We start from the raw sequence: 19,177 nt of genomic DNA, 5'->3' as shown, positions 1-19,177 counted from the left end.
TGGTGGGTGGTGAGGGAGGTGTTTCGGGAGCACCCGAAGGTGCGAGGTCTCGTATGGAGACTGTGTCCTCCCGCCCGTCCGGGTACACCACGTAAGCATACTGAGGGTTGGCATGGAGGAGGCCCACCCTCTCGACCAGGGGGTCCGTCTTATGGGACCTCACGTGCTTCCGCAGTAGGACGGGTCCTGGAGAAGTCAGCCATGTCGGTAATGAGATCCCCGATGTGGACTTCCTGGGGAAGGAGAACATTCTCTCGTGAGGGGTAGCATTGGTGGCTGTACAGAGCAGTGACCGAATGGAATGGAGTGCCGCAGGGAGGACTTCCTGCCAGCGAGAGGTCGGAAGGCCCTTAGATTTCAAGTTTAAAAGGACTGCCTTCCAGACCGTCGCATTCTCCCTTTCCACCTGGCCATTCCCCCGGGGGTTGTAGCTGGTGGTCCTGCTTGTAGCGATACCTCTCGAGAGCAGGTACTGCCGGAGTTCGACGCTCATAAAGGATGAGCCCCTGTCGCTATGAATATAGCTAGGGAAACCGAACAAGGCGAAGAGGTCATTCAGACATTTAATGACCGTGGTACTGGTCATGTCTGAGCAAGGGATGGCAAACGGGAAACGGGAGTACTCATCAATTATGTTGAGGAAGTACACCTTGCGGTCGGAGGAGGGGAGGGGCCCTTTAAAATCGACGCGCAGCCATTCAAAGGGGCGCGTGGCTTTGATCAGGCTTGCTCTGTCTGGCCTATAAAAATGCGGTTTGCACTCGGCACAGATTTGGCAGTTCCTGGTCATGGTCCTGACCTCCTCGATGGAGTAGGGCAGGTTACGGGATTTGATGAAGTGAAAAAACCTGGTGACCCCCGGGTGGCAGAGGTCATTGTGGAGGGTCTTCAGTCTATCGACCTGCGCGTTGGCGCATGTACCACGTGATAGGGCATCTGGGGGCTCATTGAGTTTCCCGGGCCGGTACAAGATATCGTAATTGTAGGTGGAGAGTTCGATTCTCCACCTCAAGATCTTGTCGTTCTTGATTTTGCCCCTCTGCTTATTATTAAACATAAAAGCTACTGAACGCTGGTCAGTGAGCAGGGTAAATCGTTTTCCGGCCAGGTAATGCCTCCAATGTCGCACAGCTTCCACAATGGCCTGGGCCTCCTTTTCGACAGAGGAGTGTCGAATCTCGGGGCTCTGGAGGGTCCTTGAGAAAAAGGCCACGGGTCTCCCCGCCTGGTTAAGGGTTGCAGCTAGGGCAAAGTCGGATGCGTCGCTCTCCACTTGGAAAGGGATGGACTCATCCACTGCGTGCATTGTGGCCTTCGCAATATCTCCTTTTATGAGAGTGAAGGCTGCACAGGCCTCTGCTGTCAGGGGGAAGGAGGTGGACTTGATGAGGGGTCTGGCTTTGTCCGCATAGTTGGGCACCCACTGAGCATAGTACGAGAAAAACCCTAGGCATCTCTTCAGTGCTTTTTGGCAGTGGGGGAGGGGGAGTTCCATAAGGGGGCGCATCCTATCGGGGTCAGGGCCGATGACTCCGTTCTCCACTACACAGCCAAGAATGGCAAGGCGCTTGGTACGAAACATACATTTGTCCTTGTTGTATGTTAGGTTCAGCCGCTGGGCCGTACGGAGGAATTTCTCTAGATTAACATCATGGTCCTGCTGGTCGCGGCCGCAGATGGTGAGGAAGTGGTAGAGACGACCGTCAGCTTCAAAAGCTGTGTACTGGCGGTCCTCAGCCCTGATGGGGAGCTGGTGGTATGCCGACTTCAGATCAATCGTCGAGAACACCCGGTATTGTGCTATCTGATTGACCATGTCAGATATGCGGGGGAGTGGGTATGCATCTAGCTGGGTGTAGCGATTGATCGTCTGGCTGTAGTCAATAACTAGGCGCTGTTTTTCGCCAGTCTTCACTACCACCACTTGTGCTCGCCATGGGCTGGTGCTACTTTCAATAATCCCTTCCTTCAGGAGTCTTGCTACCTCGGATTTAATGAAGCTCCTATCCCCAGCACTGTAACGCCTGCTTTTGGTAGCGATGGGCTTACAGTCGCGGGTGAGGTTGGCGAACAAGGACGGGGGGGGGTACTTTAAGGGTGGAGAGGCTGCAAATGGTGCGCGGCGGGCGATTTAAAAGCTGCTGGCTGCAGACTGTGAGTGGGGGGAGGGGTCCGTCGTACGCTAATGTGACACTCTTAAGGTGGCACTGAAAATCCAACCCCAGTAGAACGGCAGCGCAAAGATGGGGCAGGACCAGGAGTTTAAAATTTTTGTATTCTGTGCCCCTTACTGAAAGGGTCACTACACAGTAGCCACCGACGTCCGCTGACTGGGCTTTGGAAGCCAAAGAGATCCGATGTCGCGTCGGCAGGACCGGGAGAGAGTAACTGCGCACCGTGTCGAGGTGGATAAAGCTTTCCGTGCTCCCGCTGTCAAAAAGGCAGGTAGTGGCGCGGCCGTTTACCGTAATGTCCATCATGGACCTGGACAGTTGATGAGGGAGAGATTGGTCCAGCGTCACGGAGGCCAGCGTATGGTCGAGCGAGTCGATGTGGTCGTCAGATGAGGCGGTGGTTGAGTCCGGGTCCCCCGTGGTTGAAGTTGGAGACGTCCGAGATGGCGGACAAGATGGCGGCGCCCATGGTCCCGATCCCCACGCGGCTGGGGGAGCCCAAGATGACGGACAAGATGGCTGCCCCCATGGTTCGCACGCGGCGCTGCTGGCGTTAGCGGTTTTACCTTTGCAGGCGCTGACATAGTGTCCTTTCTTCCCGCAGCCGGAGCAGGTAGCGTTTCTCGCCGGGCAGCGTGCTCTGGGGTGTTTTGCCTGGCCACAAAAATAACATTTCTGTGCCTTGGACACCGCAGCAGCAGTTGAAGGTGGCGGTCCCATGACCCAAGGTTGTGGCGTCCACGTTGCGGAGCGGTTAGGGGAGAAGGCGTCCATATTCCTGTGGGCCGCGTCGAGCGAGAGCGCGAGGGACACTGCCTTTCTCAGGTCCATTTCTCCCTTTTCCAACAGTCTCTGCCAGGAGTAGTCGGACCTTAGACCCGCAACGAAAGCATCTCGGATCAGTCCCTCCGTGTGTGCTGCGGCTAATACTTCTTTGCAATCGCAGTCTCGGCCGAGTATCCGTAGTGCCCGTAGGAAGGCCTCCACCGATTCACCGGGCTGCTGTCTGCGGGATCTTAAGAGGTGCCTGGCATAGACCGTATTTACCGGGCGTGCGTATTGCCCTTTTAGCAGATCGATAGCCGCCGCGTAGGTCGTCACGTCCTGGATTATCGTATAAACTTGGTGGCTCACCTTTGAGGCCAGGATTTCCAACTTGTTTTCGTCCAGGGTCACAGTTGAGGCTTGCAGGTAGGCCTCGAAGCAACGCAGCCAATGCGCGAATTTGGTAGCCGAACCCGCTTCTTGGGGGTCTAGGTCCAGGCATGTTGGTCTGAGGGCTCGCAGCAGCTCCTGCTGCTCAGAGTTTGGTGCAGCAGCCTGCTGCTCAGCGTTTGTCGACATTTTGTTTTTGCTAATAAAATTGATGTGCTATCAATTACTCATAAAAGACGGAGAGTTAGGAGAGTAACTAAAGGCTTTTATTAGCAAAGAACAGAGCATGCCTCTCGTGGTTGACTGGGTTCCAAGAAGGCAGGGGGCTGCAGGTCAATCACCTTTATACCTGGTGCCTGTGGGTGGAGCCAGCCGAGACATGTTGAGGCATGCATAGGTACAGCAGTGTGCAACAACAACAACGGTGAACAACAATAAGTGGTTTACCACAACAACCGCTTCAATTTTGTCAGGGGACTTATGTAACCCCTCTTCATCAATCACGTGGCCACAATACGATATCTGTTTCTTAAAAAATTCGCACTTGGGGCGGTTGGCTCGCAGCCCATGTTCCCGTAGTCTAGTGAGCACCTGTTCTAGGTTGTTAAGGTGTTCACTGTCATCGTCACCTGTTACAAGGATGTCGTCCAAGTAACATTGAGTCCCCGGAATCCCTTGCAGGACTTGTTCCATCGCTCTTTGCCATATCGCCGGAGCCGATGCTACTCCGAATACCAATCGATGATACTGGTAAAGACCTTTGTGAGTGTTTATCGTGAGATACTTCCTAGAGGACTCTTCAACCTCCATCTGCAAATATGCTTGTGCTAGGTCAATTTTTGTAAAACGCTTCCCTCCAGACAGTGAGGCGAAGATGTCTTCTATCCTTGGAAGAGGATATTGTACTGTGCGAAGGACAGGGTTCACCGTCACCTTGAAATCCCCACAGATGCGAATCTTCCTTGGCTCTCCGGACTTATTGCTTAACGTTTTCTTCATGACAGGAACGATGGGTGTCGCCCACTCGCTCCAGTCGACCTTAGACAACACGCCCGCCTTCTCCAGATTCTCCAGCTCTGCCTCGACGGCTGGACGAATTGCATATGGTACCGGTCTCGCTTTGAAAAACTTGGGAACTGCATTCTCTTCTATTTTTAACGAGGCGGTTACGCCTTTAAGCGTGCCCAGTTCTTGTTGAAATACCTCTTTGGCGTTAGCTAAGATTGTTGACAATCATCCAGGAGTGACGTCTTCATCTTTTTTACCGTCTACCGTCATTGCATGAATGGAATGCCAATCTAAGTTTATCTTCCTGATCCATTCCCATCCCAATAACGGTGGTCCACCATTTGGCAGTATGTAGAGATACAATTTCTGTATTTTCTTGCCATTGTATTCGACAGGCACCCTTATTTTTCCTCTGGGGTATACTTTTTGCCCCGTATACGTCGTCAAGACGATGGATGTCTCTCTCAAGGGTATGTGTGAAAATAGCCGCTCATAGTCTCGTCGATTCATGACGGTTAGCACTGATCCTGTATCCAATTCCATTTTAACTTGGGACCCTGCTATCGTGAGGGTGACCCAAATGGTTTGGTGATCCTCTTTTGTGATTACATTGTGAAGTTTGAGACAGCTTAATCTCCTGTTCTCGGATTCACTATCGCTCATCTGGTCTTCGGAACTACTGTCCGTCATCTTTTGTACTTTCTTGTACGGTTCCTTAGTAGCCTTTTTGTTGTCGCTGGTCTTCTTCCCAGACCTACAAACTCGTGCAATGTGTCCAATCTTCCTGCATTGTCTGCATATTTTGTCTTTGGACCAGCAGTCCTTCTGGTCATGGTTAGTTCTGCCGTAGCGATAACATTTTGCAAATCCCCGTGTCATTTCGTGGGTGCCGTATTCCTGTGGTTTTTGTTGAATTTCTGCAGCTCCCCTGGCTGCTGCTTCATACGATACTGCCATGCTGAAAGCCTTATCTAGCGTCAGCTCTTTTTCTGCGAGTAACTTCTTCTGTGTTCCTTCACTCAGGAGTCCACAGACAAATTTGTCCTGTAGGGTATCTGCCAGTCCTGCTCTGAACTGGCAGTGCTTTGATAGCTTGCGTAGTTCCGTAAGATACTCAGCATTGCTCTCATCTTTGTGCTGAGTTCTCCTGTGGAATTTAAATCTTTCTGCTATCAACAGCGGTGCAGGGTTTAAGTGCTCCTGTAGAACAGCAACAATTTCATTAAAACTCTTCGCCTTCAGTTTGGCTGGAGTAATCAGATCCCGCAATAGGCCGTACGTTCTAGCGCCCATTAAGTTTAGCAATATTGATGCCTTTTTCCCCTCCGCTATTTCATTTGCCTCGAAATATACCTCGACTCTTTCCACATACGTGGTCCAGTCCTCTAATGTATTATCAAAAGCAGTGATACAGCCAGTCTTCGGCATCTTGCAAATCTAAAATGGTGCCTCCCGCGCTTTGCCTTCTTCCCCGATTTAACGAAATGGCGCCTCCCACGCTTTGTCTTCTTCCCCGCTGTTGTTAGCGCTGCTTTCCACAGTTTCCTGCACGTTCAATATTAATTCGTTTTCTTTTATTATCTTCCCGTCGTGGAGCGGACCCTCTGGGACACTTCCCTCCCTCTTCTGAGGTCCGAACGCTGCCCAGCTTCGAAACACCAGCCGCGCCCTGTGTGCTCCACCCTCTCTCTCTCTCTCCTTGCTTCCCGACTCGCTGCCCGGCCCCGTTGAAAGGCCACCCGATCGAGCTTCAGCCTGCCGCAGCCCAGGAAGGATTAGAGCACTACCTGCCACCAGCCCGACTAGCTGGGAAACCACGGACCGAGGAACCCAGCCTGGCTCTGGACAGTCTCTCCTGCGAGTTTTTAAATCGATGATTGACGGTCGACGCCCGTTTCTCGAGTTTCAATGGCCTCTTTTTTTTTTCTTTCTTCTGGCTCCGACCTTCAACAACGTCGTCGGGGCTGCTGCTGAGTTGCAGGTAAGTTCGTTTCTAACTCGTCGCCAGTGTTAAGTCCGTGAATGATTGAGACACGGACTAGCAGGAGAGAAACAAACAGATCTTTACTGGTGAAAGGCATTAATGAAACTAAACAACAGAGGCTCTCTAGCGCCTTTTATACAGGGGTGGTCACTGCCGGTACTGCAGTCTGAGACCAGTTATTCTCTTAAAGGTACATACACAACACTGACCCCCGATTCACTCGATCAAAACCCATCATAATTTCGAATACCTTCATTAAATCGCCTCTTAGCCTTCTTAACCCTCGTAAGATTAGCCCCAGTATCTCAATCTCTCTTTCACAATTACAGTTTTTCCTGTGCCTGTTTTAGTGGCATTACAGAGACCAAAACTAGACTTTCTAGGCTGCTGGTCCTGTTGTAATACAAAAATGATTTTGGATTGCCACTATAGTTAGGTGATTAGACTAAAGATATCTTGTGAATAATGTTACACTTCTAGCCCTGGCCTGAAAGAGGGTACTTGGAACAGGATTAAATAGCACGATGAAACTAGAGATAGTCCCATAAACGAGTGCTCTTGCATATTGAAGGTGAGCATCAGGTGAACCTCTCCATCTCTCTCTGGTTTTAGTACACAGATTACATGCACAATAAAAGAACAGCTTGTGGCTATTGCTTACCAAGATTGTTGTCACTATTAGAGTCTTATTGAACAAACTTTCTGAAGCGTTTAAAAAATAAAATCTTCTGTCCATTACTAGTCTGTTCTCTGAATGCCAGACCCCAACCTATGGAAGGAAACAAAAGTGTAAACCTGTTGCTAGGTGAGGGAAAGGGGATAAAATCACACATTTTTCATTCTTCTATTCTCACTTGTTCTTAACGTGGCTTGAATTTCACTATAATAAACATCAATCTTCTAACCACACCTTTCTGGGAAGTGCTTCAAGAAGCAATTCCCCACAATGGCCTGAATTTTAATCGTTTGACGGGTTGGGAGTGGGGGGGCTCAGAAGCAGTTGAGAAACCTGGGAGAAAGTGTTGCCGACTTTAACGGCAGGGCCTGATTTGCCTGGGAAGACCCTGTTTCCCGCCCGTAGCCAGCCAGATGGAGAGGATGGCTGGCTGCGGGCGGGTAGCCCTGTGGCACTAGGCTGTAGAGAGGAGGGAGGGAGGGATCAAGTGAAGGCCAGGGGCGGGGGATGATCGGGGGCGGGGGATGGGGTCTGATTGGGGGCGGGGGCTGGGGGCCGATCAGGGGGGTGAGGGATAGGGTCTGATTGGGGGCGGGGGCTGATCGGGGGGTGAGGGATGGGGTCTGATTGGGGGCGGGGGCGGGGGCTGGGGGCCGATCAGGGGGTGAGGGATGGGGTCTGATTGGGGGCGGGGGCTGGGGGCTGATCGGGGGGTGAGGGATGGGGTCTGATTGGGGGCGGGGGCTGGGGGCCGATCTGGGGGTGAGGGATGGGGTCTGATTGGGGGCGGGGGCGGGGGCTGGGGGCTGATCAGGGGGTGAGGGATGGGGTCTGATTGGGGTGGGGGATGGGGTCTGGGGGCTGATCGGGGGGGCGGGGGCTGGGAGCTGATCGGGGGGTGAGGGATGGGGTCTGATTGGGGGCGGGGGATGGGGGCTGGGGGCTGATCAGGGGGGCGGGGGCTGGGAGCTGATCGGGGGGCGAGGGCTGGGGTCTGATTGGGGGCGGGGGATGGGGGCTGGGGTCTGATCGGGGGCGGACGGAGGATGTTTGTGGGGGGGGGGCTGATCGAGGGGGCCAGACGAGCTTATTTCTCCTTCGCTGTTACCGTTCATTAACTTAGGCTGGCTTTGGTTGTTTGACTGTTATGAACTCAGCCCATTGTTTTATGCTGTGGATAATGGGATATATTAGTAATAACAAACTTATGGACTACCTGTATGATAATAACTAAAGTTATATTGAATTGTTCCACCACCTTTTCAGGCAGTGCATTCCAGATCACAACAACTCACTGCGTAAAAAATATTCTCCTCATCTCCCCTCTGGGTCTTTTGCCAATCACCTTAAATCTGTGTCCTCTGTTTACCGACCCTTCTGACACTGGAAACAGTTTCTCCTTATTTACTCTATCAAAACCCTTCATGATTTTGAAGATAAAATCTCCCCTTAACCTTCTCTGCTCTAAGGAGAACAATCCCAGCTTCTCCAGTCTCTCCGCATAACTGAAGTTCTGCATCCCTGGTACCATTCTGTTAAACCTGCTCTGCACCCTCCCCAGTGCCTTGCCATCCTTCCTGAAGTGCGGTGCCCAGGATTGAACACAATACTCCAGCTGAGGCCTAACCAGTATTTTATAAAGGTTTAGCATAACTTCCTTGCTTTTATACTCTATGGCCTAGAAATTCGGTGGAGCCCCAAACGGGGCGCCAAGCTCACCTGGGCGCCGGAATTACCGCTGCGATCGGAGCCGTTGCACCCGCCGGAAATTCAGCTTGAGCGCCCCAAGAGGGATGCGGGGCGCTGCTCGAGGCGTCCCGCGTCCCTCTTGGGGCGCTGAAACTGAATATCGCAGCGCAACGTGCCGCAGTGCCACATGCTGCGGCACGGCGCACTGCGGTACTGCAGGCCTTCCTCCCCTTCTTAAGGGGGAGGGGCCTGCACCAGCGCGATGACCGATCGCGAGTGCTGGCAAAAGAGCCCGGCACCGAGGAGAAGTGCCGGGCTCTCGGGACACAGCCGGCACTGCCCGGGGCGGTGGGGGGGGGGCGGGATCAGGAGGCCGGGGACGGAGGTGCTGGCAGGCGGCCACTGAAAAAAATTGCCGCCCCACACCTCCACCTTAATTTGCGCCACTACCACCACAGGTAGGCCCCGTGAACCGGGCGCGATTTGCGAATGGCGTTAGAGGCGGGCGCTACCAAATATCGCGATCGGGGCAGTAGCGTGGCGCTGCGCACACCGATGACGTCATCGGTGGCAGCGCAGTGCTACAGGCTAACGCCGCCATTGGCGCCCCGCTAAATATCGCGGGAGGCGCGGCCAGTGGCGCTAAAGCCACTGAGTGCCCTCTTTAGGTGCTAACTGGTGGCGCAACCCACCGAATTTCTAGGCCTATGCCTCTATTAATAAAGCTAAGGATCCCATATGCTTTTTTAACAGCCTTCTCAACTTGTCCTGCCACCTTCAAAGACTTGTGTACGTGCACCACGAGGTCTGTCTGTTCCTCCACCTCCTTTAGTTTATAATGGCCCAGAAATTCTGTTCGCAGGCCTCCCGCGGGCGGAGGTCTGCGATCTGGAAAAATCTGCGCCCAGACCGGAGGGCTCCCGGGAGGTGCAAAGTTCCATTGCTGGGCCTCTCCAAACTGCCGGTGTGCAGGGCCCACATATCCCAGAGGCGCAGGCGGTCCGCAGCATCCCTGGGATCACATGGGCCATGGGGAGCCAATCAGGGAAGGGAATCTCCCTTCATACATCTGTTGTAGGAACGTGGGTTCCTAACTAAAAGACTGAGTTCTACTCAGGCGATCAAACAAAATGAACTTTAATGAAACAAATAGGCTTTAACAAGAAAGTGCAGGATAACATCGAATGTAGGTCTGCTCTCTCTGGAGGCTCCACGAGGACTGCCCCTGCAGTCCTGTGGCTGACCTCATGACGTCATCACGTTTTCCCGCCAGTGGGGGATCACGTGATGAACGGCGTGACGTCATCACGTTTTAACCACGCTATTAAAGTAACTACACTCTGTACAGTTAAACAGCATAAATAAAGATACAGACTCAGACTATAGCTAACATGTTGTTAAAGGAATTATGTACAAATGATCCGAGTCCTTTGGTGGCTCCGCCACATGCGCCCCCCCAGAATTGTCTTTAACTGCAAAAGTGAGCCATCGAGGAGGCCTGACAAGTCTGTCCGAGCGACTTCGGTAACCTGGCGGAGGAAGCTGATGGACGGTGGTCGAGCTGGCGGGCGGTTGCGGTTGAGCTGGCGGGCGGTTGTGGTCGAGCTGGCGGGCGGTTGTGGTTGAGCTGGCGCAGCGAGTGTGGTCGAGCTGGCGGGCGGTTGTGGTTGAGCTGGCGCGGCGAGTGTGGTTGAGTTGGCGGGCGGCTGTGGTTGATCTGGCACGGCGGCTGCGGGCGGTCGGCCACGTTTCGGCGGTTGAGCGGCGACGACTGGGCGGTCCAGGTCCAGGTGAGCTGGCTTCAACCGGTCTACCGAAATGTGATCCGGCTTTCCTCCGATGTCGACCAAAAAGGATTTGTCTCCTGATTCGATGACGCGGAAAGGACCAGTGTAAGGGGGCTTGAGCGGATCCCGGTGAGTGTCGTGCCGGATAAATACGTACTCGGCATTCACAGAAATCACAGAAACCCCACAGTGCAGATAGAGGCCATTTCGGCCCATCGAGCCTGCACCGACACATATCCCACCCGATCCCCGTAACCCCTACACCAACACATATCCCACCCGATCCCCATAGCCTCACGTATTTAATCCCCCTAACACTAAGGGTCAATTTATCATGGCCAATCAACCTAACCCGCACATCTTTGGACTGTGGGAGGAAACCGGAGCACCCGGAGAAAATCCACGCAAACACGGGGAGAATGTGCAAACTCCACACAGACAGTCACCCGAGGCCGGATTCGAACCCGGGTCCCTGGCGCTGTGAGGCAACCGCTGACACGTGGGAGCTCTGTAAGCCGTGATTTGATGTAGGCACCGGAGCGAAGCATCTGGCCGCTTCCTGGTGGCTGACGAGTTGCTGGGAGGCGGACCATGGCTCTGTGGGAGAAGGGAGGAAATCCCCATGTACTCGGAGAGGCTGGCCATAAACAAGTTCGGCTGAGGACGATTGCAGGTCTTCTTTGGGTGCCGTACGAAGACCCAAAAGGACCCATGGGAGTCTGTCCACCCATCCTGCACCTTGAAGACTGGCCCGAAGGGCGGCTTTAAGCGACCTGTGGAATCGCTCATAAAGGCCGTTCGCCTGTGGATGATAGGCGGTGGTGCGAAGAAGTTTGGTGCCGAGCCCCTGAGCTACAGCGTTCCAGAGCTCCGAGGAAAATTGTGGCCCACGGTCGGAAGAGATGTCCGCCGGTACCCTGAAACGGGCAACCCAACAGGAGATGAAAGCTCTAGCGACGTCTGCCGAAGTGGTGGAAACCAAAGGAATTGCCTCTGGCCACCTAGTGGTGTGGTCCACCATGGTGAGGAGACGCGTATAACCATGAGAAGGCGGAAGTGGCCCCACAAGGTCCACATGCACGTGGTCGAAACGACGCTTCGGAACAGCGAACGTAGCCACTGGAGCTTTAACATGACGCTGGACCTTGGCCTTCTGGCAGACCACGCAGGTGTTGGCCCAGTCATGGACATCGAGGTGCATACCCTTCCAGACGAACTTCGCCGACATTAGCCATTGTGAAGCCTTCATACCAGGGTGCGACAACCCACGTATGGCATCAAACACCTTCCGGCGCCATGCGACTGGCACGATAGGTCGGGGAACGCCCATGGAGACGTCGCAAAGGAGCGTGGCGCCTGCCGCCTGGAAGCTGACGTCGGTTGCTTGGAAACTAGAGGGGACGGTTCTGTATGATTGGACCTCTGGGTCCGAGGCCTGATCCGCAGCCATGAGGGCGTAGTCAATCCCCAGGTGAACCGCATGGACCGTCGCATGGGAGAGGCAATCCGCCACCAGGTTGTCCTTACCAGACACATGTTGAATGTCCGTGGTAAATTCAGAAATAAACGTCAGGTGACGTTGTTGACGAGCGGACCACGGTTCGGCAGTCTTGGCCATGGCAAACGTTAGAGGCCTGTGGTCGACAAAAGCCGCGAAGGGACGTCCTTCCAATAAGAACCGGAAATGGCGAATGGCTAGGAAAAGGGCCAGTAACTCCCGATCGAACGTGCTGTATTTTTTTTCATTTTTCCGTAGTTGACGGCTGAAAAATGCCAGCGGTTGCCACGTGCCGTTCACCCACTGCTCCTGCACTGCGCCGATGGCGTAGTCTGACACGTCTGTGGTAAGGGCGATGGTTGCACCTGGAAGTGGGTGCGCCAGCATGGTTGCGTTGGCCAAAACGCGCTTGGTGCTGACGAACGCCTGGTCCATCTCGGCCGTCCAGCTGATTGGATCCTTACCGGACTTGCCTTTGAGGGCCCCGTACAAAGGTTGCATTAACTGAGCCACCTTCGGGGCGAATCGGTGATAAAAGTTGACCATCCACAGGAACTCTTGCAGTGCCTTGATGGTTGGCGGGCACGGGAAAGAGGTAACAGCTTCCACCTTAGTCAGTAAGGGGACGGCGCCATCTGATGTTATGCGGTGTCCCAAGAAATCGATCCGTTGCAGGCCGAACTGGCACTTGGCCGGGTTGATGATTAAACCGTGCTGGCTGAGGTGTGTAAAGAGGGTACGCAAATGGGAGATGTGCTCTTCCTTGCTAGCGCTGGCGATGAGCATGTCATCAAGGTAGACGAAGATGAAGCTTAGGTCTCGGAGCACGGAGTCCATTAAGCGCTGGAAAGCCTGTGCCGCGTTCTTCAAGCCAAACGGCATCCGCAGGAACTCAAAGAGGCCGAAAGGGGTGATGACTGCGGTTTTGGGACATCTTGTGGGTGCACGGGAACCTGGTGATACCCCCGGACGAGGTCAACTTTAGAAAAGATAGAATTTCCCGCCAAATGGGCCGAGAAATCCTGAATATGCGGGATCGGGTACCGATCAGGAGTAGTGACGTCGTTCAGGCATCGGTAGTCACCGCATGGCCGCCAGCCGCTGCCCGGTTTCGGAACAATGTGGAGAGGCGAAGACCAGGGACTATTCGACCAGCGAATAATCCCAAGCCGCTCCATCGTGTCGAACTCCGCTTTCGCAGCCGCAAGCTTGCTGGGTTCGAGCCTTCTAGTCCGTGCATAAACCGGGGAGCCAGTAGTGGTGATATGATGTTCAACACCATGCTTCATGGCCGAGGAGGAGAAAGTGGGCCTTGTCAGCTCCGGGAACTCTCCGAGGAGCCGAGTGAAGTCATCCGGAGAAGGGAAAGCGCAGGCGATAGAGCGCGCCACGGTGGTACCGTGGTAGCACAGAATCGAGTGGAAGGTGGCCGCGTTGATCAACCGGCGGTGCCGGACATCGATGAGGAGGCCGTTGGCGAAAAGAAAATCTGCCCCTAGGATGGCCTGCGAGACTGTGGCCGTGACGAATTCCCAATGGAAGCGCTGACCGCCGAAACAGACTTGGACCCGCCGCTTTCGGAAAGTTCGAATTGCTGCACCATTAGCCGCCATGAGGGAAAAGCTGTGGTTCCCAGCTTGCACATCAAGATTCAACGCAGGAAGGATGCTACACTGCGCCCCGGTGTCACAAAGGAAACGTCGACCCGATAGAGAATCGGTGATGTAAAGAAGTTTCCCCGTATATCCGACGGCCATCGCAACCGCGGAGCGCCCGTAAGACCCGGTCCTCCCTCGCCAGGAACGCTGCAGGAGCTTTGCTTTTCTTTTGGACGAAAAACTGCAGGGAGAGCGGCAGCGTTGTGCTTTCGCACCAAAACGGGCGTGGTAGGAGCACTAGCCCGCTGCAGGAGGAGCTGGAACCGCGTCTGTGGGGGATGGGCGCCTCGTTGCCGTGCAGCACTGCTGGGTTACTATGAAAATCTTATCTGCTTCGGCAGCAAGCTCGGCGCAGTCTGTAATCTCGGATCTGGCTAGGGCAGCCTGTACCTGCTCCGGCAGTTGGCAGAGGAATAGGAAGCATCCCGGTTCGGCACCCAAGAGTGTGAGCATTTGGCTCATGAGCTCGGACGGTTTGGAGTCCCCGAGGCCAGGCATCGTGAGGAGCCGGCGAGCGCGTTCTGACTTTGAGAGCCCGAAGACCTGTAGCAACCGCGCCTTTAAAGTATCAACTTGCTGTCAGTAGGAGGACTACCGAGGAGGCTGACGATCTGCGAGGCAGTTGCGCTATCGAGGGCGGTGACCACGTAGTAATAACGGGTCTGATCCGCGACGATGTTCCTGATGGCGAACTGGGCTTCAGCCTGGATAAACCAGGCGTCTGGTTGTTGCTCCCAGAACTGTGGCAGTTTCAGAGTCACGGCGTTCGCGTCCATGCTGAAGATCTTCCGCGAAAAACGTTCACGAAAGTCGGGGTCGCCAATGTAGGAACGTGGGTTCCTAACTAAAAGACTGAGTTCTACTCAGGCGATCAAATAAAATGAACTTTAATGAAACAAACAGGCTTTAACAAGAAACTGCAGGATAACATCGAATGTAGGTCTGCTCTCTCTGGAGGCTCCACGAGGACTGCCCCTGCAGTCCTGTGGCTGACGTCATGACGTCACCACGTTTTCCCGCCAGTGGGGGATCACGTGATGAACAGCGTGACGTCATCACGTTTTAACCGCGCTGTTAAAACAACCACACTCTGTACAGTTAAACAGCATAAATAAAGATACAGACTCAGACTGTAGCTAACATGTTGTTAAAGGAATTATGTACAAATGATCTGAGTCCTTTGGTGGCTCCGCCACACTGTCAAATATACGTATAGAGATCACCCCCAAAACATAGTAAAACTTTAAATAAATTTTTTAAAAAACATCACATTTTTAAAATGACTTTAAATTACAATAAATTAAGTATTTTAAACAAACATTTTATTTTTTGAAAAAAATAATTAAAGTTTTTAACGGGGCTAAAAATAAACTTACCTTTCTTTAAAGTATTTTTAAATGATAAATCAGTGGAAATTTAAAAAAAAACTTTTTCAACTCTTATCCTGGTAAAAGCAAGCTTTACGCCTGCTTTTACCAGGCGCAAGAATTGTAAGTATTTTCTGCGGGCGGAGGGTCTCCAAAAAACTGAACTCTCCACACGCAGAGGTCCTGCTCCAGCGCAGCCGGAGGATCTGTCAAGAGCTTTCTTGACAGATCGGAAATGCCGGTTTCCAGCGCATGCGCAGTGCATGCCTAAAACCGGCATTTCCGTTGGCCCTACGGGTGAGTACACAGCGCGCGTACACACCCGTAGGGATCGGAATTTCGGCCTCATTGCCTCTCCTCATTCTTCCTACCAATACCCATCACTCACGCTTCTCTGCATTAAACTGAATCTGCCACGTGTCTGCCCATTTCACCAGTCTGTCTATGTCCTCCTGAAGTCACTATTTACTACATTTCAGAGTTTCTTAATATCTATATCCTATCTCCTTCATTAATCTATATCTGTGTATATCTATATCAATATCTGTATCCTTCATTAATCTATATCTGTGTATATCTGACAGAAAACACAAAAACTTAGAACAGCAGTAAAATGGGCAAACCCTGGAGTGACTCTCACATTACTTGTGTAATGAAGCGAGTGCTGAATAAAATGTCCCAAATTTAGATGTTAAATTCTCGTGCCCAATTGAGAGGGAAAGAGAGACACATGCTGGCATACAAACGTAGAAACATAATGCAGAATATCTACAAAGAAATGCCTGGCTTTCTATCTCCGTGATGCTACTTGCAGCAGCGACCTTGTCTCAGACTCTCAAGATAAAACTAATCTCATCCCATGCTGCTAATCCCAGAGTCACGCTGTTCACAGTATTCGACTAATCCAGGTGGGGTGGATCTGCCCCTCGAGGTCCAAGTGCAATTAAGCTCCTCTGTATGATTGATAAATTCAGCACAAAAATCTCAGTATAAGGCCGGCATTAGGGAAGAAGGAAAAACTTTAAAAAAATCTCCTGTTCAAATTCCATTGATCAGGAATGTCTATCATTGGCACCCCCTCCAACCACAAATTCTCAAAATACTTTTCCAAGCCCCAAAACATTCCAAAGAAACTACAAAAATACTCCAGTGAAAATTCTCTGATTACCTGTTTCAGCCCTTCTTTACTGCGTTGCACGATCTTCAAAATATAATTAGTTCTCTGACCCTTGCTGTTGAATTCAACATGACCAGTTAGACCTTCTAATTCCACCTGGACCCGGACACACAGAAAATTGGTCATTGACATAGATTCATTCTCAAATATGTTCACTTGCAAAAGCTTAAGGACATGGTGCTGAGTCCCAGAGGCAGTCTGTGCACAGCCACTTGTAATCCATTTCATTTACACATATTTTATCCTCACACTTCCCTATATCACAGAAACCCCACAGTGCAGATAGAGGCCATTTCGGCCCATCGCGCCTGCACCGACACATATCCCACCCAATCCCCATAACCCCTACACCAACACATATCCCACCCTATCCCTGTAACCCCACGTATTTAATCCCCCTAACACTAAGGGTCAATTTATCATAGCCAATCAACCTAACCTGCACATCTTTGGACTGTGGGAGGAAACCGGAGCACCCGGAGTAAACCCACGCAAACACGGGGAGAATGTGCAAACTCCACACAGACAGTCGCCCGAGGCCGGATTCGAACCCGGGTCCCTGGCGCTGTGAGGCAACAGTGCTAACCACTATGCCACCGTGCTGGTGATACAGGACTTGAAATTCCCCTCAAGCCCCGTTTGGGGCACTAAATCAGAAAAGCTGGAAAAGTTAGCACCAGGCGTTAATCTCTTCCAGCCTTTCTAAAATTCCCACTTTTTGCCCCAAGGGGGAAGTGGAGCGCTTCCTTCTTGGAGCACAAAGAGGGGGGGGGGGGAGTTTGCGACCCGGGGCACATGGCTCAGCAGCGTGGCTCTGACGCGTTGCAGGGGCTCTTCCCTGAATTAAAGGGAAGGGCCCCATGCTGCGAACTCTGCAGTTTTTTTTAAACTTACCTGCAGCACCGGGGAGCAGGGGTGCCACACGATCAGCCCAGCACTCAAGCAGAGTGCCGGGCTAACCGATCACGGCATGCTCCCTGAATCTTAAAACATATACAGGTGAATGAGTAGCGACATTAGGTACAGCTAAGGTAACTGTGCAACACAGGGACACAGTGGAACAGCTACCTGTAGTTATAGTATCAGGTACCGGACCAAACCTGTTAAGTCGGGGCTGGATAAAAGAACTTAAATTAGACTGGGGAGCAGTACATCAAATAGATGCGGGCAAACAGTTGACTTTGCAAGAAGTGTTGAGTGAACATGAGAGTGTGTTCAAGGAGGAACTTGGCACATTTAAATGGCCCCCCCAGCTAAGACTTATGTAGACAAGGAGGCACCGCCAAGGTTTTTTAAACAACGACCTGTGCCTTATGCCATGAAGCCAAAGGTAGAGGCTGAGCTTGACCGTCTATTGAGAGAGAACATACTGGAGCCGGTGAAATGTTCGGAATGGGCAGGTCCCATAGTACCTGTTTTAAAACCGGACAATTCGGTAAGACTCTGTGGAGACTATAAATTGACTGTCAATCGGGTGTCCAAACTAGAGCAGTATCCTATTCCCAAAACAGAGGATCTCTTTGCAAACCTGGCTGGAGGAAAGAAATTCACAAAGTTGGATATGAGTCATGCCTACTTGCAGATTACACTGGATGACGAATCAAAGAAGTATGTCACCATAAATACACACAAGGGCTTGTTTACATATAACCGCTTACCGTTTGGTGTCTCATCTAGTCCAGCTATCTTCCAGAGGACAATCGAAGGTGTACTGCAAGGGATTCCACATGTTTCCATCTATCTGGATGACATTCTGGTGACGGGAAGAACTGACCAGGAGCATCTGAGCACTCTGAGAGAGGTACTACAGAGATTGGAGAGGGCAGGGTTCCGGCTCAAGAGGAGTAAGTGCACTTTCCTGGGGAATGAGGCAGTGTTCCTGGGACACAGAGTGGACGCCACCAGGCTCCATCCACTCAAGGAGAAGGTACAAGCACTGCAGGACGCCCCTGCTCCTACAAGTGTGGCTGAGTTAAAAGCTTACCTGGGACTGCTGAACTATTATAATAGGTTTTTACCAAACTTGTCAACTGTGTTAGCACCTCTTCACAAACTACTGTGCAAGGAAACACAGTGGCAGTGGGGAGAGGAGCAGGGGGTTTCATTTGAACAGTCCAAGAAACTGATGCTGTCGTCGGATGTGCTGGTTCACTACAATGCAGAGAAAGACATCATTCTCTCTTGTGATGCTTCACCTTACGGGGTGGGGGCAGTTCTTTCACACTGCATGGAAGATGGAACTGAAAGACCAATAGGGTTTATGTCCCGAACTCTAACACCAGCGGAAAAAAACTATTCCCAGTTAGACAAAGAGGGGTTAGCAGTAATGTTTGGGTTACAGAGGTTCCACAAGTACATACATGGCAGGAAGTTCACCATATGCACCGATCATAAACCTCCTCTCTCTTTTCAACGAAATGAAAGCAGTTCCACAGATGGTGTCACCCCGGATCCAGAGGTGGGCAGTGACGTTGAGGGCATATGAGTATGTCATCGTTTACAAGGCGGGCAAGTACCATGGGAACGCAGATGCCTTGAGCCGTCTTCCACTGCCAGGCACACCTATCCATGCAGCTCCAGAGGACAGAGTTTTGATGTTGGAGGACACTGACATGGCACTTGTGACTGCAGAGCAAGTAAGAACATGGACAGGTAAAGATCCAGTACTGTCTAGAGTTTGAGAATATGTGGTGAGGGGATGGCCACAGTATCCGGAAGGGGCTGACTTCACACCCTACAGTGTCAGGAAAACAGAGCTGAGTGTGCAGGATGGTTGCGTGTTGTGGGGAGCACGAGTGATTATTCCACAGCCAGCATGACAGTCTATCCTAGAGCAACTACATCAGTGTCATCCTGGGGTCTCGTGTATGAAAGCCTTGGCTAAGAGTTACTTGTGGTGGCCAAAGCTAGATGAGGAGATAGAAAATCTAGTCAAGACATGCAGCACTTGTCAGGAACACCGGAAGGCACCAGCAGCGGCTCCTCTCCACCCCTGGGAGTGGCC

At 52.1% G+C, this 19,177-nt stretch overlaps 1 protein-coding gene across 1 annotated transcript in view; it reads right to left on the bottom strand.

The window, feature by feature from the left end:
• The window catches only part of LOC147100180 (glutamate receptor ionotropic, kainate 4-like), a 336,084-nt gene that overhangs the window by 76,725 nt on the left and 240,182 nt on the right, over positions 1 to 19,177 (bottom strand). Inside the window, exons 13-14 of the mRNA XM_085967594.1 lie at positions 16,165 to 16,269; positions 6,983 to 7,090 (exon numbers count right to left, since the gene is read on the bottom strand). Coding sequence (XP_085823720.1) covers positions 6,983 to 7,090; positions 16,165 to 16,269 — 213 coding nt within the window. The remainder of the gene's footprint in view (positions 1 to 6,982; positions 7,091 to 16,164; positions 16,270 to 19,177) is intronic.

The sequence above is a fragment of the Somniosus microcephalus genome, chromosome 26 (genome assembly GCF_052327205.1).
Source record: "Somniosus microcephalus isolate GS21.2 chromosome 26, FLI_Smic_1.0, whole genome shotgun sequence".
NCBI lineage: Eukaryota > Metazoa > Chordata > Chondrichthyes > Squaliformes > Somniosidae > Somniosus > Somniosus microcephalus.
The sequence above is the reverse complement of the archived record's forward strand: the minus strand, read 5'-3'. Positions and strand labels throughout refer to the sequence as shown.